This window comes from Larus michahellis, chromosome 5, assembly GCF_964199755.1.
Source record: "Larus michahellis chromosome 5, bLarMic1.1, whole genome shotgun sequence".
Lineage (NCBI taxonomy): Eukaryota > Metazoa > Chordata > Aves > Charadriiformes > Laridae > Larus > Larus michahellis.
Window position 1 is genome coordinate 60,285,499 of NC_133900.1, and position 22,029 is coordinate 60,307,527.

At 42.7% G+C, this 22,029-nt stretch overlaps 1 protein-coding gene across 1 annotated transcript in view; it reads right to left on the bottom strand.

The window, feature by feature from the left end:
• The window catches only part of SLC2A9 (solute carrier family 2 member 9), a 105,153-nt gene extending 93,479 nt beyond the window's left edge, over positions 1-11,674 (bottom strand). Inside the window, exons 1-3 of the mRNA XM_074587596.1 lie at positions 11,567-11,674; positions 7,722-7,820; positions 1,995-2,155 (exon numbers count right to left, since the gene is read on the bottom strand). Coding sequence (XP_074443697.1) covers positions 1,995-2,155; positions 7,722-7,820; positions 11,567-11,638 — 332 coding nt within the window. The 5' untranslated portion in view covers positions 11,639-11,674. The remainder of the gene's footprint in view (positions 1-1,994; positions 2,156-7,721; positions 7,821-11,566) is intronic.
• Between the last annotated feature and the right edge of the window lie 10,355 nt (positions 11,675-22,029).

The following is a 22,029-nucleotide window of genomic DNA, read 5'->3' on the forward strand; positions in this document are numbered from 1 at the left end:
TGTCTGAGATCAGCCACCACTTTAACAAAACTGCACACAAAGCTGTTTTACTCTTCATCTAAAATTCAAGACTTCTATGAACCTATTTTTCACTTCACTTTTTAATAAAGTAAAGAAGACTCAGCAGCAATTCTGGGAATTAATCAGAGTAAGGCATAGTTTCATATATTTAAGGGGTGTGTAAAACCCAAACTGACAATTTGGCAGAAGACTGCAAGCCAAAAAAAAAAAAAAAAAAGTGACTATGAAAAATATTTAAGAATTGAAAATCAAATGGTCAAGGGACGGAACAAAGTAATGAAGAACGGATAACTGATTTACAGAGCAGAGAATACTGACTTGCTGTACGCATGAAATGAAAGAATCTGAAAACATTCTCTTTGAGGTGGAAAATGGGATGTGGAAGAGTTGAAATAATGACAGACAGGCCTAGGAGAGTACAGTCTAAAGCAATGGAAATAGTCAAAATGCAGAACAGAAAAGTAAGAACGGTGGAGGTGGATGGTTATATTTAGCCGCCGTGACGACCTTCTCCAGTGATTTAACTGAGTAAAAATTATCAAATTATACTGAATTTACAATTAAGGAAAAGCCAAATGAGCAGTTAAGATGAATGCTATAATGGCTTTTTGTCCTGGTTTGGGCCGGGTTGGCCAATGACAGGACAGCAGATGGTCTCTACTCCGCTTGCTCTAGGGAGAGCAAGAAGAGAGATAAAGAGGTTTGTGAGTTTAGAAAAAACTAAACTACTTCAATGAAATATTACTAATAAAATTTAAAAAAAAGAGAAATAATGAAATAGATACACTATATACAAATATACACAAAACCGTATCAAGCTCCCAGGGAGGTGTCACTGGCAGGCCCTGGGAAAGTTCCAGACTTGACTCAGCGACAAATGGGAACTGGAATACACTGACCAGGATCAAAAGCCAGATGAGCTGACGGGGTCCTCTTCGGACGTCAGTCATGGAAGAAGCAGTCCATTGAAGAGGAACCCAGTGGAGAAGATCCGAAGGAGAAGGGGCTCAGAGAGGAACCAACCTGATCCCTTTGATCCCTCAGCTTTTATACTGAGCGCTGCGGAGGGGATGGAACACCCGATTGGCCAGTTGGGGTCACCTGACCTGTCCACAGGTGCAACCCCCCCCACAGGGTAAACAACCCAGTCGGGGTCCCTGGTTGCCACGGCAACAGCTGTGCGCCAGGGCCTCTCTCCCTCAACAGGAACCTGGCTCTGCTGCACCTCAAACCATTTTTTCCATGCCCTTCTAAATATAGGTGAATTACAAACTACTTTTAAAATTCTCTTTGGAAGACTGTGCCAAACAAAAAAATTGACAGAAATATCTAATTAGTAACTGCAGCAGAAAGGCAAACACATACCAGGAAAGACATTCCTAAAATACTCATACTCCCCATGGTCAAGACTTGGTCAAATACTGCATCGCATAGAGCAGGAAAGGCATCCCCAAGCTTGAGGAACACCAAGCACAAACTTCACCCTACTTTGGCTCTTCAAACGGTATTTTAAGTTGACACAAGGAAGAAAAAAAAAGAGCAAATGCTTATTACCACATGACAACATAAGATGAGAAGCAAACGAGACATGTTGATAGCTTTATTTGTGCTCAGTAAGATACTCAGCAGACTCGTGAAACAAGAATGTGCCAATTCTTTGTGAAATCTTTCCTATTTTATGGCATTTTCCTTTTGCACTCTTGACAATTCAACCTCCTCGACACCCCAACGCACTGCCCGTTCAGAGCAAATGGCTTCTGTCACAAAAATGATGCACAGTAAGGCCAGACAGAAAGGTACTGATTTTACTCTTGGAAATTCGTAATTCTTAAAAATGAGCTTTCATAATTTGAAGATGTTTAAATTTACATTCTGGTGAACAGGGTTTTTAAAAGAAAAAATTAAAATAAAGCCTTCTAGAGAGACTAAGTGAAAAACTTCTTTAGAAAACACACGTTTTCCAATACACTTACCGTCCAAAGAACTTCACAATTGGGGTAACAATTATGGCACCCACAAGGCCACCAATGGCAAAAATAGAAACAGTTATGGACCAGAGGAGAGTCAGTGTGCTTTCATCCACTGAGAAGCCATATCTTCTTTCCCAAGTTTCATTGTAAAACTTCTTGATATACTGAAAGAAAATACATCAAAACAATACACGTAAATAAAAAAAAAAAAAATAAAAATCACACTTTAAGAACACAACTGAGAGAAACAGAGTTTAAAAAAATACCACAACAGTAGGTTGCTTGCAGGAATCAGCCTTTCTCTTCTATCTCCCTCCTTCAACAAACAGGGCATCACTTTTAGATGCAACTGCACTGCTGACTAACTGAACCAGTCAAAGCGTACACACATTTAACTACACACCGGTCACAAACAAGGTGGGTAAAAAATAATAGGTACACGTGAATGTAGAAGAGGCTAATGAAAGAGAAACTCCTATAAAGCAAGGATGTTACCTTTTAGGTTGTCAGTACAACATTAACAGTTTGGTTTAGCCTTACTGTGTACTCATATATAAACATTTCAGCCTGAACTGGGGTTAAAGGCTCAGGCACAGAACGGTTGAGGTGGGAAGGAGCTCTGGAGGCCACCTTGTCCAACCCCCCTGCTAAGCCAAGCAATGAACGATAACATGTTTCTCCCAAAGCATTTACAGCCAAGACAAATAACTGTTAAAGGAGGGAGGCAAAAGCTGACAGATGTTGGTTTCATACTGATGGGGGGAAAAGAAGCCCACAGTGTGAGTCAAAAAGAGCTAGTTGTCTGACACCGTTAAAATTAAGAATCCCGAATCACTTTTATAGGTATTTATAGCTTCTTCCCTTCAAAATTACAAAATTAAGAATCCCAAATCACTTTTATAAGTATTTATAGCTTCTTCCCTTCAAATTTACCTAAGCTGCCTTTTGAACGCAGTTCAGGTTGCTAAACAAGGTAAGCAATTTATTTTCAGTAATGAAAGATGTAGCAAACACAAAATTAGACACCTAAGACCCTGATACGAATCTATCTGCCAGAGAAGCCGGTTCTCCCAAGAAATGAAAACCTGAGACCTATCCTCTAACTCTTCAGCTATCCCGAGACCTACACTTTTCTCCCACGGCAGCTTAATTTCCGTAAGACACTTCCATAAGGGCCCTTCCAGGGTATCTTTTGAAACTCCAAGTGTCTCTTGAACCTCTAGAAAACTCCGACAGATGCCCGAGTCACGATTCTCCTTTGCAAAAGCCATGCCAGCTCTTCCCCAAATTCTCACTTTTCTACTACAGTTTCCCATAGTTTGTCAGGTACAAATAACAAATTGTTAGCGTGTATGTTCCAAGTATTCCCCCTAAAAAACTACTTTTTTCTTATGGTCACATTAATCCTCTCAGTGTTACTGAGGCTATTCAGAAAGAAGTTGAACTGTGATATGAAGCCTATATTTTGAGTTATTTTTTTCAGTCTTGAATAAATGTTAAGATATTTTGGCAATGCAACACAAAATTATTATTTTATTCCGCGTCTCTACTGACACTTCCACTTGTCCAATACATCCCCTATAAAGAAGGTTACAGCGTGGGACCTCTCCAGACTTTTCAAATTCAAAATATTAATTCAGGTTTCTTATTCTGTCCTTGTATTCTCTGAACACCCTTTTTCAGCTTTCATTTTTTGTGCCTGCTGAAAATACTCAAATTCCAGGACTGGCTCACTTTTTTAGCCTTCAATGTGCCAGAGTTTATATTCTGTTTCCGTTTTCCTCATGTGAGCACAACTGCAGTTTTTTGAAAGATGCCTTCTAACAACTTCCCTTCCCTGCTGTTTAATTACATCAAAGTTTCTTCATCTTTCTAAAAGGTAAAGACATCATAGCTCCAGTATGACATTTTTACACAGTCTCTGTATCCCTTGCAGAGATATTGCCTATTTATCTTCCTTTTAGTCAACCTTCCTCATTTTTATGCTGTTTCCATTTCAAACTCAAGCAAAGCTCCAAGGCCACCATAGTGCCTGACTGTCTCAGCATAGCTTTGTTATTTACAAGAAGACATCAAATAATTGCAAATAGTCAAGAAAAGAAAGTACAAACTACAACATTAAACAGTAACAAATAAATGTGCTGGCATGTACATCACCTGTGTCCGGATTCCCATTGCCAATGAATGGGAAGCTAATAACGTACAGGTTTTAAGGAGCTGCACAGGAAACAAAACAAATCTGACCCAACAAATCCACTGGATTTGAATCCATTGAGTTTTGTGGAAAGGCTCCTTTGGGATTTTAATCAGATGTCTGAACAATACTAATGGCATAAATCTGCATACAAAAATTTTAGCCCCTAACCAAAGCCTACAAGGAATGGTAGCTGACTGATATCAGTATCTTGTATTCTGCTGCCTCAGTTCATTAAGGTAGCAGTGCTAGGGTGGGAAATATAATGGGAATACAAGGAATATATATATATATTTATATATATAAACAAAAGGGATATATTTTAAATATAAGGGAAATATTTTCCTTGTCTCTACTTGTAAATAAATTACATCAAGTGAAGAGATGAACTGGCCTTTAGAAAAGAAAAATGACTTTAGCCATAGTGACGAGGGTGACTTACGCACAGTGACAACTATCCAACTGGCTAACACAGCAGGCTATACGTTTTGTAATAGTCTCACTTTCCCTGTATCAGCTCTAAAAGGAATGCAGAGCTGCAGCCACCCGCAGGAAGGGGGCAAGGGCTGCGCAGCAGTAAGTGGCAGAGACTTCGCTTCCCACACGGAGCACAAAGCACATCATTGTTCTGCAGACCTTGCCCACAACCAGTCCATGGAATGAACTGCGGAAATTCAGCTCAGAAAAAGACAGCTTCAACTTGGCTTCAATTAAATCATTTGTCTTCCTGCTGCCAAATACTCACATACGTTTTTAATAAATTCTGGTAACTCTTTGAACAAGCCCATGGAAACATCTTATTCTGGGTTTCTCCTGTGGTCAAGCGCTGTGTGCAGGGTGAAGCACACCTGCAATGGGCCACTGCTCTTTCCCACTGAAAGGCAAGCGACTGAGAGGGAAGCGATCTCTGCTCTGAGCAGAGCTGGTGTGGTTTACTGCCCCCTTGCAACAAAAAGGAAGTTGGACTGACTCTACAAGATGACCTGCAGTAAAGTTCACCGGTGAGAACTGCAGGGGTATTCTCCTAGAGTTTGATGAGCTGGCATAACTTGCAGCACTGAAAGGAAATGTACACAAGAATTTACAAACAGTTCTTCAACGCTTCAGTCTTAAATGAACTTCCCCCCAACAGTTCAGGCGTCGTGTGTGATGTGTTCAGTTCCAGGATCCTGGAAACATCCCATGCCTTAGTCAACAGTCATTATCAAGCATTTTTTCAATGACTCTCGAAGCATCACACAGTCCTCCTCTAAGGCTGGAGGAATTTAGACATCAAAAGGAATTATACTGAAGTAAACAGGGGCAGAAGATACCCAACATCCTAGAGAGAGATGCTGATACAATGCAGGCTGTAAGCTGCACATCACCAGAACAAATTATTTGTCCTAACAAGTTTATAAATGAAAGTCAGCTTGCAGCTTTCAGGAATTACTGTACTCCCAATATAACCTCTTATAAGAGTGCTATTTAATATAGCTAAAAGCTGCTCCCCTTTGGTTTTCCTCAGTCACCTCACATCAGTATTCCCAAAGGGTCACCTTCCAGCGGACTGATCTGGTGACATACAGGGGAAAACAGATGGGGCAAAGGTTCTTTTTCTTGTGCTGCAAGCAGCACAGCTTTGGTACAGCTCACTCCTCCCCACCACGGCTACGAGCAGAGCCCAGACTCTTCCCTTCAACCTGGTGACTGCAGCTCCAGGGACAGGGACAGGAAGGTGGCCTGTCCTGGGCAAACAGATGACACAGATTAATCCTGGGGCTAGAAAGAACACCAGAGGCCACACTGGTATTTTGTTCTTGAACTGCACACTATGTATTCCTTGTCAGTAGGACTACTCTGTAGCCCTAGCTAATGTATGGCTTAACACGAATAAGACAAAGTTCTCAATCACACACTGAAACACCATGCTGGAAAAAGGGAGACTTCAGGCATACCTGTCAACAGAATGACCAAACCCATCATATTAGCACAGTGGACAGTTTCAGTCCAAAAGCAACAGTAAAGATTAAGCAAAAATGGACAATCCTGGAAGCATTACTAACCACGACATCTGAAATTTCATCATTCGTCACAGTGTATTAGCACCTTCAACCTCCCCACCAGCACTCTGGTCACCACTATGATCTATCACATGGTTCGAACCTAAGTGTCTTGAGTGTTGCCAAACAGCACGTCCTGCCATCCTTTCTTTCCTTTACTCCTGCAGAAAGCGACTGGAGAGCTCTGATTACCAGGACAGCCCATTTTTTAAACGTCGCTTAAAAGCTTAGAAATTGGATCATTCTGACTGCTCTGTTGAAAGTACAAAGGCAGCGCAGGAAGGATGTCTACCATCAGGACAATCAGTATCATTGCTCACAGAATTTCAGCTTACTGCTGATTTCTTCTAAGCCATGTTTATCTTCTGATGACTGCAGGGTGAAGTGATGCCTAGTCATGTCATGCTAGGATAAATATCAAATTTATCCAACCGTGTGTTATTGGTACAGAAGTGCCAGGAACTTCAAGAAAATTTCCAGAAGTTACAAAGGGGGCAATTAAATCTTTCTACAGGGTGAGTCTCTTCCTAATCCTTTGGGTCATCAGTTTACCAAATAAAATACACATATGAAACATTAATTTAAAAATAAAAAAAATCTTCTTTCATTATTTGCATAAATATTGCATCCGTCTTTAATGTGACCAACCTGTTTAGGTGGAAACGTAGCCACACATTTTTATAAGAGATTTCCATAAAAGAAGGAGCTTAGCTTTGGAAAGGAACTATTTTGAAATGAAATTTCAACAGTTAGTTCCCAAAATTACTAGCTACTTTTTCAAAACACTGTTGCTTGCAGCTCTACTGAATTGCTTACTGCTGTGCTCAAATGAATTAAGAGGATCTCTAGAGAGGCAGTGTAAAAACAAAATGTACTTGTGATGATAACTGATATCTTAATGAAATCCCCCCCAAATATTGTACCCTGATTTCACAGTACCCTATTCACCAAATCTATTCCATACGTTGCAGCCAACATACGGTCAACACAGTGGTTTGGAATTCAGAACCAAACAAGGCATCTCCACGAAATGCAGAAGAGGCCCATTATTTAAGAGGAAGCCAGAGGCATTATTTATAATACCAGTACTGGGGGAATTAAATGTTGTACAACCCTCCAGAACTGAGCAATCTGAACAGAGGCTGCTGAACATGTGCATAGAGCTACCAAATACCCACTAGAAAGACAGACTTTCAAAAATACCTTATCACATAAAAGTGTGCAAGAAGATTTAGTATTAGTCTGGGCTTGGGCAGAAGCAAACCACGTGCACTCACTCAACAGCAGCGTTTACTTTCCTGACAACTGCTGAATTTATGCGAAAACCTCATGGACAGCAGAAAGAAGCTTTTGGTCACAGGAAAGTTACCGTATTAGATCTAACCTCTTCTACTATATCAGGAGGACTACAAAAGCAGGCTGTTGAGAGGCACACGCTAGCTGGACAAGGCTGCCCTCTACTGATACTAAATTCCAGTTTTGTCAGTCACTTACCACTGCAGGAGCATTCACCACTGAGAGATTGTAACCATACAGAAAAGACGAGCCAAAAGCACCAGTTAAAGAGGCTACGATAAGACTTCCAGACCAATTCTGAAAAACAAAGAAAAAGATGTGGCCATTATTAACTTAAAATTAATGTACCTCGGGTTTTAAGATTCCTTACGCTATCTTGCATCACTCCTGCAGGCAGATCTCCTCGCTGCAGAACAGTGGCCTGAAACACTTCCCCTTGCTGCAACCCGAGGGACAGTAAATTTGAAGTGACAGCATCTCAGTTAACATTTACCGAGGCATAAGTGAAGGTCTGAACTTCCTTCAACCTCACAGATTTTTGCTGCAAGCATCCCATCAGCCCCCACACCAAAAAGTAAAACACCGGAGAAGCATGCTCTCGGCAAAGGACACTGTTGGCAAACATATCATTAACGCAACAAAGCATTAGGAGTAGCATATATTTGACACAACAGGTCCATGGTTAGACCTGACTTAGGTGAAAGCCTGATGCTGTGCCCCCCACTCCCAGGAGCAAAAGGATTAGTGAAATTGTGACCCCCAAAAATAACATTATGTCTACAAACTAGGTTTTGTAACCCACATGCAAGTTTCCAACAGTAATTTGCTGCCACACACACATTCTGGTGGAGACACCGTTTGCCCTTTTTCCCCAGTAACACACCTGTAATTCCCCTTCTCAGCTCTTCTCCCTTCATCCCCCTCATCCTGTTTTTAGCCCACCTCTGCTACCAATTTCTTCTTACACATCAGCTATTGGAAAAAAAAGGTAGCACTGCTTAGACACTGGACTTTCACCCAGTTGATCTGAGAGATTTTGCATTTTGGGGTTTTTCCCACCTTCCCCAGTATTACTTTCTGCCACTCGGTTCTCCCGCTGGATTACAGAGAGTGGCAGAAGTGATCATCACCGTTTCCAAAAGATGCTAAAGTTAGTGTTTTGGTGGCTGGTCAGCCGAGAATGTCATTTTGTAGATCATGGAAGACAACTCAACTTTCTTGACTTCTGAATACATTAAAGTGGATGGCTTTCTAATGTGTTTTGATTTTAAAAAACCAAAACAAACCAAAAAAAAAAAAACACAAAACTCCGATAAGAATCTTGAATTTCAGGCACAGCTCACTGTCGTTTTATGCCCAGCCTCATCACTCACAGAAGCCTCAAGGAGAAAGACCTGCTTAAGCAGGCTTGATAAACTCAGCTTCAGTTATATTGCTTACAGCACACACAACAGGTTAATGAGCCAATACGTTCTGTCAACTGCACACAGCTGTATGCTCACTTTGGAAAATTAAGATTTGGAGCACGAACTAGGTGTGTGTAGCTAGCACACAGTGTAGCAGCAGTGACGATGCACCGTAACAAGCTCCACCAGCCTCAGAGGAGGCACGGCTGGGCAAGCCAACATGCTGTGGCTGTTAGGACGTTTCCACACCGTCGCCGCAGACTCACTTTGATGGATGAAGAAGGGATGAGGTGATGAGATAGCTGGGTGCCAGGGAGCGCAGCATACAGCCCAGCATGCCTGGGGTCTGCCACGCGCCGCAGCTGCCACTCCTAAGGGCTCAAAAGACGCCCTGCGGGACAGCCGAGAGTTTTTAACTTCTTCCACATGATGTGGGAAGTTTTTAAGAGATTACACAGTTCATTAACCAGCCTGTTTTCAGTCAAGTCGGGAGGAAGTGTACAGGGGGGAAAAAGCCCTGTGTAAGAAATATATCCCATTGAGTTCATACATAAGCCAAAGGCAATTTCTTATTATTAGCCAGCTTCTTAAAATGAACCTGCCACCCACACACACAAAGCTTTGCACCATTACTTTGGTAGCAAGCAGTAGACATTTTGACCCAAGGCTTTATTTAACTTGCTGTGATAACACCTCTTACTAGGTGCCCATTAGTTCTCTACTGTGCACACACTATGCTCCTACACATAGGAGGGACTGCGGTTACTCTGAACTAATGACACTGAGGAGAATATTCCTGGAGGTCTCTCAGGGTGCTCCCAATGGGTTCACAAAAGATAAGCACGAGTTCACAAGTGCTATGTGGTAATCTCAATGCAATATTGCTAAAGGGCTCGGCTCCAACAGTGTTAGACGCATCAGAAAAATCCTGCAAACAGAATGATTTGGACCATATAGCCTAGGATTTATTAAAAACTCTGGTGAACACTTAAACCTTTCAGCACAGGCAAATTAGATGCACTTGAGGCTAAGTGGAATATAATGCAGGACAACTCACTGAAGTACCGCCGAATTAGAAAAGCCCATATCCACTTTATTTTCAAGTGTTGCTAACAGTTGGGTTTAGAGCCTACTTCAATACCAAGAATTTTTCAAGTATACAGCCTGCTGCAGAAAACCTCAGGCTTACTAAATTCAGGAGTTTTACAGGTCTTGGAACAAGAACTTCAACTTCTCCATGACCTGTCTCCTCACGCACTATCTTAAATATTTGCTCAGGCTTCCGCAATGCCAGATAAAAGACAACAGCACAATGAAGCAAGAACACCAAAAAAAAAAAATAATCAAACTGTTGCTCAGAAAAATATTAACCCTGTGACAACACTAACAAAAGAAAAGGAAAAAAAAAAAAAAGTGTTTTACAGTGACTGGGAAACACAAGGCGACCACGCCTCCCTCATAGGTGTTCCTTCACGGCCATCCGTGTGCTCATGCGTCGCTGCCACCAGCACAAGGGCAGGTAGGTGTGACCGTCACCACAGCAATAACTGTTCGGTCAGAAAAGTTGCATGTCAGTTCACAGCAAAGCACTCCAGATACTTGAGAATGGCTTCCTCAAGAGAGCCTGCAAGTTGTGGTCCTATCACAGATCCCAGGGCACCGTGCTCTGAAAGATGCTTTTCCCAACTCCCGCCCTTCTACTATGCCCAAAGTGTAGCATTTCTGTCAGCTACTGTGAGCCTCAAATTGTCTTTTTTTTTTTAAATGCATGCCAACTTGTGTTTCAGTTTTCAATACACAGTTGAGAATATTGTATTTTGGTTAGTTAGTCATCAACCCCTTCTCAGATTAAAACACGCTTATAAGTGTACACCAGGAAGTTTTGCTGCTCTTAAACGGATACTGATAAGACTTTCTACTGGTACTGGGAACCTGGATTTTGCAGCACCTTACCCGACACCCTTAACGAGATACGGTTTTAGGAAGGCACAGAGTACCGGAGCGATCTCCGTCCAGGCGAAGGGACCGACGGCCGGGCGCTCCGGGCAGGTGCTGCCCTTGGCCCGCCAGGCTGCGGGGGCTGAAGCAGGGGACCCCCCCGTCCTCTCCCCCCGGGCTCCCCCTTGCCCCGAGGACCGGCTGACACCGGGTGGTCTGGGGCAGAAGCGGTAAAATCTTCTCGCCTCGTCCCGCTCCCACTGCGGGGGCGGCTGCCCTGCCGGTACAGGCGCTGCCCTCCGCCCGTCCTCTGCCTGCCGCCTCGGCGGCCGCCGGTATTTTTAGCTCTGCCCGCCGCCAACCAACAACTTTCCGAGCGGGGAAGGGCTCGGCGCCGCCGCCGCTCTGCAACCTGAGCTCCTGGGGGACGGGGGGGCTGGGAAGCCGCAGGGAGACACCGCGGCTCCCACCGCCACCGCGCACCAGCCTCGCCTGTCCCCCCTCCCTGCCGCGCTGAGGAAGGACTGAAACCAACCCCCCACCGCCTCCCCGGTTAATCGTCCCCCGAGGCGCCGGCAGCGCAGGCCGGGCTCCCTCTCTCCCGATCACCCACCCCTCGGCGCAGCGGTGGTCGTTTATCCGGAGAAGACACGCTCAGGGAGACGCCAACACGTTGCCCACCCCCGCGGCGCTACTTACGCTCCGGCGGCGGCCGCCCCTCTCTCCCCGCGCCACCAGCGTGGCCGCCTCGGCCCCCGCCGGCCGCTCCATGCCGCTGCCTCACGTGCGCAGCGGCCGCGCATCTCCGCCGGGCGGCGGGGGCGCGGCCGCGGGAGGCGGCGGGGCGAGGGAGGGGGGGCCGCGGCCGGTGCTCGGGGGGTGCCCGGGGCGAGGGGGGGCGGCGGTGGTGGTGGTCGCGGGCCCGTCCGCGGCCCCGTTCCGCAGCGCCGGCCACGGGAGGACGCGGCTCCCGGGAGAAGAGGGAGTCGGGGGGGCCGCAGGCCGGGCTCAAAGGATGGAGGAGCCCTCCCTCACTTATCTGCCTGCTTGGGCATAACTTAAGAAAATCTTCCTGCCCGGCAGCCCTGCGTGGGGTTTCCCGGCAGGCATCTTCCACCCAGCAGGGACTGACCCAGCGGGGCAGGGAAATGTCACGCCCGGGTGCTCATCACGCCCCCACCGCCGCGAGTGGACCGCGGGTCGCAGGGGGTGCCCACGCCGCGGGTGCCGTTGTGAGAGCCGGGCTGCCTCGCTGTAAGCCGGGCGCTGGAGGAAGGAGGGGAAGAGTTTTCCCCGTATCGCCGAAGCTGAAAAGCGACGATGCCACAAGAGCTGTATCCAATTAAGATGTTAACTGCACGGCGTAGGGATGTTTCCACAGCCTTAGGAGGTGTAGATCTGACACGCCACAGCGCTGCTGTGTAACAGAGGGTGATTAGCCATGCTACCTGGGGAAGATAAACTCTTTCAGCTATTACTTTTAAGGTGCCTATTTGCAAACATGGGGATTTCGAACTGCTAAGAGTTAAACTACACCACCTAGTTGGCAATGGATGAGTATTAAGTGCATCTGGGCGCTATTCCCAGATGACTGCAGTTAATATTGGTGTAAATCTGTGCTGTTTCCGCTTCTGACATGCTACATACTTCACAACTGGCTTGGCACTCTCAAAGACACAGTAAGTAATGCCAAAAAGCACTGCAGGTTTGAATGCAGTTTATGATGCAGCAACTTTGAAGTGTCGTTGTCTCAGATCAAGCTGAGCAGTGTGAGAATAGAAAGCCAGATGCTACTTATTAACATGTAAAATTATTGTATGTATTGAGAAATGTCAGTGTGGATAGTTGACCGGACATCATTTGTAATCTCTTTGGATGGTCATAGGTGGTAAAAGAGTCAAGTTAGGAGAGTCAAGCTTCTAAAATGCATGGAGTGTATTTGAGATGAATCAGACACCTGTGTTTTATTTAGCTTCATTTTAAATAGCACAGTGCAAGTAGTTCAGTTCATACTCAAATACAAATAATATGGCTGCATGTGATTAATATGCACATAATTCCTCACCTTAACACACTTACATTTTTTGACCTTTTACAATTGTCGTTAGTAAGTTACAGAAACTAAACACATGCTACTCCCTGTACCCCTCAAATTTTCATCCTGGCAGCTTCCCCTTGCTCAAATCTCTGTGTTCACATGGAAAGAAGCATCAGTTTCCTCTTCTCTTCCATGTCAGAGTGGAAGGGGAAAAAGGGGAAGAATACACAGCTTTGCGGGTTCTTGTATAAGAAAGGTGTCAGAGACAAAATCAAAGCTTTTTTCCACAGAATACATCCTCCCAAAATTTCCTTTTGAAGGCACTGAAACTCTCCTCCAAAATGTTACCACTGTCCTCAATGACAGAGTCTCTCCCATGAAAGAGGAGATCCTAAAGTCAAGTAATCACAGAATGGTTTGCCTAAACCGTTTTTTGGCTAGTTCAAAACCAGCCATATATATATATATATAAAGAGAAACACGGGGAAAAATGAGAGGCCTGTGGTGCAGCCTCACAGTAAGCCCGTGAGCACTCCAGGTACCAAAGGCAGAAAGGAAACAGCAGCATTCATGTGTTTAGGACACTGAGCCTGTGACTGCAAGTATTCATATAGCTTCCAAACAGTTATTTTCTGCCTCCAGTCCCCAGATAGCAAACAAATGCGTTGACTGAAGATTTGGGAAATTCACTCACCGTTTTTTTCTTCACCACCTTATTTTCTTTGATCTCACCGTTGCTTTGCTGTTTGTTCTCCATTCTGTTACCTTGTCAGGCAATAGCTGAGAAAGAAAAGAGGGAGAGTTGTGGTACTGTTCAGCTGAGGCAGGGTTGGTTTTTTCCTAGTAAAATCATAAACCTGAAGTCTAGCTACTCTCTTCAAAAGTCAGATCCTCGTTCAGGAAAGCGTAGCAGCACCAAACAGAATGCAGTTAAAAGCAACTAAAACGTACACGCTAACTGTGTTAAGGAGTCTAGTCAGAGGGCGGCATGCTCTCTGGAGCAGGCATGGTAGCTCCTAGCACATCTAAAGAATGAAGGGGAAAAACCTACAGTATCAGGTCCTTCGTTGGATGCTTTGTCTCTATTAGAATAGGAGCATCAGACCCACTGCAACTACAAAAGGGTAGTCAGGTGGAACGACATTACTATGGCTGGGTTGCAGCCAGGGCATTTGGATTAATTGCTGGTGTGATTCTAATGATTATTAGACCTTATATTAGCTGGGGCATTGCCTGAACGTATTTGCAAAGGAGTTGTCCACTTATTTACTGCTCTGTCAAGAAAATTCTTGCCTGAGCATCACCATGTGCGCTTTAATAATGTTAAAGGGCATTTTAATCACCATTTATTAAGAAACTAAACTGATTTCTGGGGTTTCAGAGAGGATGATCTGTTATTTACACTGTGCTTCATTGCATGATCTTGGGCAGTCTTTCAGTCTGTTCAGTTCATTTGGAATATGGATTACTGGGTTCTTCTATCTCAACATCTTGAGATGACAGCACATTTCAAGATTTCTGCTTACTTGGTCGTTATGGTAACAATAGATCCCATCTTGGATGCAAATTGTCTTGTAGACAAGAACCTACTAGATAGCGAGCTATGATACATGGGGAGTAAGTCAATTTAGTGAAACAGCACGTTGGAGTGGAAATTGCCACACATACAAGAGGTTCCCTAAGAAGAAATTCTGCCTGAATTCTGTCTGATACAAGTACTGCCATTGGCAGTACTGGGGCCATTATATCAGATGGTTCCAAGAAATCAGGCTGAGCTTTTAAGTAAGAAGCTAGAGAGATGACAGTATCCTATAAGCATTAAAGCCGGAAAAATTACCTTCTTCCCTCTCTACCTCCCAGTGCAGTCAACACTAAAAACCTACAAACAACTCCTTTCCTCTGCTGCAAAGGGCCTTAGTCAGTTCCTGCTAAATTACTCTTCAAAAAGAGCTTTCAAGGCAAATGTATTTCACTTTGTAGGAGAGATGCTTAGTCTTATCATCAAACAGTTCACCTGTCCCATGCCACATTTAACGAGCATACCAAAAATAATGTCAGACTTGCTCGCTGCAGCACCCACATGCTATACAGGATGTCATATAAAGATAATGTAGATAATTGCATTAATGAAGGTTCTGAGAGAGCACAAACAAAGCATCATCAAACTGGAATTTAAGAGCTTACAAGACAGAGAGTATATGGGGCATAGCACTGAAACAGAAACAGCACAGGCTCAGTCAGAAACAATCTGCTAAGCATCTAAAGACGTATAACTCAACCTCACAGCTGAGACACTAGCCAAGGATAACTTCTGCTTGCTTTCCCTCACTGCATTTTTTTTTAATATGTTTGAATACTCCTCTTGTTCTTTGAGCGATCTTTAAAACACTTTCAAGATACGTCTCTTGTGTCTGGAAAGCTTAGTTGCTAACAGTGCACCACCTGCAGAAGTGTTCAGATTGAACTGCCCCTCCAATGTTTTCTGTAAGCCTAGTTTCACAACTTTTTAAACATATCCACTTGTATCTAGAAAAAGGAGCATCACCATATCCAGTACAAATACCCAATGTGATGCAAAAAATAAGAAACCTGCATGGATTTGTCAATGTTACTTTTGCAGTTGTGTTGACTTGTGTGCAGGGAAGAGAGACATGATTACAGCAAGCAGGAACCTGATTTTCAGATTTCAGTGCTTGAAAAAAAAAAATCTAAAGAAGTGATATTCCACTCAGAGGAATGAAAGTCTGATATTTGCGCTGCTGCTGCTGGTTGCCATTCGCTGAAAAAAAATTAACAGATAGGGCAGAAAAGTATATTTTTTGAACTTCATATTACTAGTACTAGGTAAGTTGCTTAAGGCGTAGATCCAGAAATATTCATTCATTAATCAATCTTTATCATGGAAGATTTGATCTGTCTGCTCCCTAGCTTGTACAGTTGGTCAGGAGGTGCCCCACAAATCAGGAAAGGCTCATTTATGTCAGGCCAGGGAGCACCTTCCGTTCCAGCATTACAGAGCTACAGATTGCCTACCTACTTACCCAGAGCAGTTTATTTAGCAATGTACAGGTTGAATTCATTAGTAGAACACACAATCCAACTGAGTCCTGCAGCTGGAGCTTGGCTTGGCTTTGTTAGCCTTGGCAAGGGTGGCTCAGCAGTTCACAGCGCAGGACCATTATGTGCACAGCAAACTGACTTGAGAGAGTTCTGAATAAGCCTACTGTAGTCTAGGTTTGGTTTTAAACTTCTATTGAATATTTATCACTCATTAACTGACTGTAAGTCAGGAAAAACAAAAGCTATCGGAAAGGTGTCGTGTTCACAAAAAGCAAATATGCAAAGGGAGCAGTTTCATATGAACTCAGATTTTAAATAGCCATATTTGTTATGTTAGATGGCAGGATCACCAAGGAGTTGACCACCTCCAAAAGGTTGAATTATAAGTCACAGTTATTAAGAAAGAACCCCAAACTAAGAAGAGTATAAGACCTAGAATAGATCAATTATTGTTGTTGTCCAGCCTGAGTGCAAAGCACTGTTTGGGCCAGTAGCCAGTGAGGGCCCGTTTGCCAACTTCAGGTGCCCTGGACATACACAAAGCCACCGGTCACTCCACCCAAGGCACAACACAAGTAACCTTCAGGCAGTTTATCTGCAATATGAAAAGTTTGTCTGACACAAACTCCTCACGATGGGCATACATGGCTTCCATGTCTGTCTCTCAAGCGCAAAATATATTACCTCTATAAAAAGATTCTATCTGTGTCAACATTGCACTACTATGCACAGGGAAAATGTGGAAGTCAGAAGAGCAGCTTCCAGCTGACAAAATTCACTTGCAATTATAAACACAGCACAGCCTCTCAGGGATGGAAAGGGACTGCTTTGCACCCTTCAGTGTAAACCTCTTTCAGGTATAGCACAGAATAGTTTGGTTTCTTTTAAAAATGGTAAAAAGGAGCACTAAGAGAGACAACACTGCAACAAGGTGTGAATTGCAAAGCTTTGGAAAACAGTGGAAAAATAAGCCAAACAGACTCTGTAAGTCCTATTGAGCCATAGTGAACATCTAATAATTTTTGCCTTTAGGAAGGCAAAATTGTCCAACTTGAGAACTTTGGTTCCCTATGCATTGTACTGGAAATAGGTAGGTGGAGACGGAGGAGAAGAGCTTTGAATCTCACTCCTATCCTGTAGCTTACATGCTTTAGAACTACTGCCACTGCCTTTTTCCACTCAGCTCACAGCCGAAATTCTCTGTGGCTGACCACTTGTGCCTTTCGGTAAAGGAGCCATCCTTGCAAGGCAACAGACTCAAGCTGAGGACTTCCCTGTGCTTCCAGCTAGATGCTTCCGTCACCAATCTACCATGCGTACTTCAATGAACGTGCTCCTCTCGCTGGTACTGTAAATCACACACACACCCTCACACAAAAGAAATCCACCGTGAAAAGATTAGCTAGAGCACCCAACGTGAAGAACACATTTCAAGTTTCTGTGTCCCTCAAATCAGGAATGATTTATGTATGAGATCCTGATAAGCACCACAACTACCTGGTTAAAATAGGTGTTCTGGAACTCCATTAAGAACTGAGGGATTCTTTTCTTCTCAAATAGTTTTGTTAAGCTAGATCTATTCCGGTGCAGGTGAGACTGTACAAGTCAATGCGTCTTACACTGTTTATGGAAAATGTCAAACAGTCTCAATATTAAAATACCATTGCTGGAGTCAGGTGTGTCATGCCTTTCATTTGGCGCAGAGCATTCCTATGGTACTGAACCATCTAGGAAGAGTTATTCTCAAATACTGTAGACACCCCAGCTTCCAGAAATACCTGTTTTCTTAAGTAGTCAGTTGACAGTGTTAAAAAATGTGTATGTCTCGTTTTATCTATAGCTGTAGTATCAGTCCGAAAGTGTCTTTACAAAATGATGAATTACTGTATCTGGATTTCATACAAGTCACAATCTGATCTCTTATACCGAGAAGGAGAAAAATTGAATTTCTATTTCAAAATGAAGTGTTTTCATTGTTGGGTTTTTTTTTTTAAATATAAATTGGGGGAAAAATAAAGCTATTTTCCATAGAAATCTATTAACCAGGAGAGGAAGACAGAGATTTCAGAGTTCATGACTGCTTATATAGAAGCTGAGTACTCGACTAGCACAGGAAATTATCTGTTTACAAATTTCACAAAATTGGTTTATACCAAGATAAATCCATTCCTCCTTCCCTGAGTCAAATCCTTGAGAACATTGCCAAATTTGAGAAGTTGCTCCAAAGTATCAAGTCAAACTTCTAGGCTCTACTCACCGCTTATCCAAAGTATTCTTCACTTCCAGTGATTTCTGAAGTTCAGTGCAGTTCAGAGCAGCCCTCTTCTCTGAAATAGGGACAGTTAAATCATTGAGTTAAATTCAGAGCCAGCTTTAACTCTTTTATACCTTTTCAGAATAAATAAATAATAAATAAAATAAATAATTAACAGTAAAAACAATGAATAGTATGACGATTCAGCTGGAATTCATGCAATAAATCTTTTCTACCCAATAAAAACCAAACTGCCTTGTATGCAATACCATACAAGAGGTCTTTGTTTCAGTTGCCACATAACGTGAAAAAGCTTTGCTTCCCACATTCCAACCAATAGACATTTGAAATGCAAATGCCTAAGGCTAGGACTCACATTCATATACTCTTACTTCATCACAAGTGACCAGGTAGAGGAACACCCACAGAATTCCACGTGCTGTAAGTGGCTTTCTACAGTGATGTGTTGGGCCAGTACTTGTGCGTGCGAGACAGCGTGTGGGACTTGTCAGGAGCCACCCCTGTGCAAGGGTCTGAAAGGCTGGGACAAGACATACTGTACAGTAACAAGAACCACAGTAGTTCATAGAACAATTTCCCTTGTCTGCCCTTCTGGCTTTGTGCCATAGAGATGAACTGCATATCAGTGTTAGTTTAAATACTAAACAAAAGACGGGTCAGAACAAGGGTGAAGCAGTTCTGACTTTGCTTTTGCTATCAGTTCCTTAACATCCCAAAGCTAAGCAGAGATAAGAACACTCTTTGGTGTGAAAAGGTGCTCCCTCTTTTGGCTTTTCCCTGTTGGTAAGCGTATTGCTTTCTCTGAACATCACACTCGTTTAAATTAGGCTCATCATCATTTCCTTAAGGACCTTAATAGCTAATTTAATTGGATTATCTGTAAGCTTGCAGATACTAAGCTAACCAAGATGCGTTAGGTAGAGGTGCAGCTGTACAGACATGAGTTTGCTGAAACCATAAATTCTGGCTGGGATTTGAAGTAACTTTGTTCTTTTAGAGAAGGTGGCATTATTGAGCACATGGTGCCTTGTTTGTATTTCAAGTTATGATTGTACTGGCAGCTCCTACGTATCGCTTTTGATCCTGTTACCATCAAATTTACTTCAGCTAGACATAAGCATCTTTCTACAGTTACAGGACACTAATCAAAGAAAACATCACTTTGCAGGGACAGGAAAGAACTTCTCCATAAGTTCCCCTAGGATATTTTATCTAAAAGTGTCTTAAACCTGGCACCCAATATTTTACAGTTACCAGGAAAAAAGTAAAATCTTCTACCTTAGCCCTTTGTAACACAGATGCTACATTGGTTATAAGGAAACAGGAGATTCTCTCCACACTCTCTGGAGTGACCGATGAGGTTCAAACATATCTTGTAATTTTCATGCAAGTGACAGATGATAACTTCCAGATATATACATTTAATTTGCATTTTACATAATCTATATTTTAACTGAAAACTTCACAACTTTTCAACTAATGCAAAGTGATTAGGTTTGTGACATCAAGATGCACTCCTTAGTAGCAGCTGTCATTTGTGGAAAGGATTTGTTGCTCAGTATGTCCCATGATTAGCTAAGGACAGGAAAATAAGCAAGACAAGGTTATAAAGCTGTCACTGCTACATTATGAAAACAGTTATGTGTGGTTATGTAAGCTTTGGGAAGATGTGCCTGTTCAAAAAGCATAAATTCAATGATTATTGAAAAGCAGCCCGCTCCATGCTGAAACTAATCCTTTCAGACTAAACAAAGTTACCTCTTTGATCCCAGTTTTTCCACGTTTTAGATTCAAGTCTATAAACTTGGCCTGTATCAACTTGAGCGAGAATACAAAGAAACCATCTCAAGGGCAACTTACACAGTCATGACCAAGAAAGAGGACAAACAAGAATTGCTGTTAGATACCACACAAGAAAGAAGCAAAGATTTTTTTTTAACTGAAATTTAAATACAACAGAAAAAAAGAGAGAATCTTTATGAGCAAGCCTAAGTTGAAAGTTCACCAACTGACAGAAGTCAGTGAAATTTTAATTTCAGGTTCAAGATTAATTTTTTTTTTTATTGTTAGTAAATTAGAAACAGAATTGCTGGAGTACACCAGATAAGCAGAGAGCATGCAGTGTCTGTACCTATATGTGTGAATGCTCATTCACACGTAAAAGGTGTAACTGATTTCTGTGCAGGTCCCTTTGGAAATTCAGTCTCAAATTGGTAAGCCAAACTGATGCTTAGATTTTAGTTTTATAAAAATGCCCTGATATGGCAAAGCAGTAGTATACAGTTTAGTTTTAAACCTAATTCCATAGGAAAATTAAGCATGTATATAAATACTGAGATAGTGAAAGTGAGAACGTCTAGCTTCTTACTTAGTCAAACCCCTAAAACTGGAATTTAGTGTCTTTCGTGGCTGCATGTCCATGATGGAAATTAATCGTGTTCCTGCACTGCTAAAAAACAGAGTTTTGAGAGAAAAGCCAGGACACCGGCCATGTTTATGTAGTAGTCTTTTTAGCTTAAAAATGTCAAAGCTCCCAGTACGTAGGCATCAGTACAAGCAGGTGTAACAGATTGGGGGAAAGACAGAAGAAAAATATCGAATATTCAAAAATAGATTTTACTGATTATTGCATAACGGTGCCTTCGATCAGCTACAGCAGAGTATTTCCCAGTTCTTTAGAAGAAAAAGTAGTTAATAATTACCCTGTGTTGTGTTTGCCATTAATGTTGTTTTAACTGTTTTCTCTCATTTACACGTGCAAGTCTGGTATGTCATCATTTAGGAAAAATCTTATGAGCCATGAGTTTAATGTTATCATTATGTTAGGGTTATTTCCAACATTACCTTCCATGTAGATTAAAGCTAGTTAAATCTTTGCCAAGTTATTTCCAGTGAAGTCAGCCGAGCATCCACCTGCCATTTAGTAAATGTTGAATTAAATATTGACAAGTAAAAGCTTTTATGTTGTAAGGTTATGCCCAGAGTTAAGACTAGAGCAGCTCCTGGGTACAGGTTCTTACCAGGTGGAAAGGAAACACACTTAAAATAATTCTTGTTGTAAAGAAGGATTATGCCCCCAAATGAAGCCTTTCTAGAGTGGGAATTTTGGGCTCAATCCCAAAGGCAGCAAAGTGCCCAGCATCTAGGGGGATTTTTGGTTGAACATCAGAGAATACTTTTGAAATTCCCAATATTAATATGTTTGAGCAGCTTCTGTTGTCTTTGTTAATGCTATAAGCAAGGAAATGTCTCACCAGGGTACTAAGATCTTGAGCCTTCCTCCTCTCTTCATGTAGTAGCAAAACCTACTTCCAGCAGGCAGATGTACCCTGGCAGATTAATTCTTTACACATCTTTTCCTAAAATCTCATTATAGACATCAAGAACAGGCAGGCGATTTCTACAGAAACAGGGTTTTTTCCAATCAGCAGTCTTATCACACTTAGGAATTGTTTACTACTCAACTTGAAATCTTCAGAGGAGAACCAGTGAGCTTTTTGAAAGATCATTTAAACTGCTAACACATCAGGCTCTAACACAAGGCCCCTCCGGGTGAAGCTCCCTGTTCTGACTCACAGTATCATCCTCAACAATATAATGACTCCTTCTAGCCTGAGACCTCACTCTTGACCTCTGTGGAGGGGGAAAATGAAACAAAATGCTTTCACATGCATCGCACTCTCAGCCAGTCTCTAGCTTGCTCAAAGCTTTGGTTGCAGGGCTTGAGCTCCAGCCCCCTGGGAGCAGCGAGCACTACTCCAGCCCAGAGTCCACGCATTCCTTACAGTG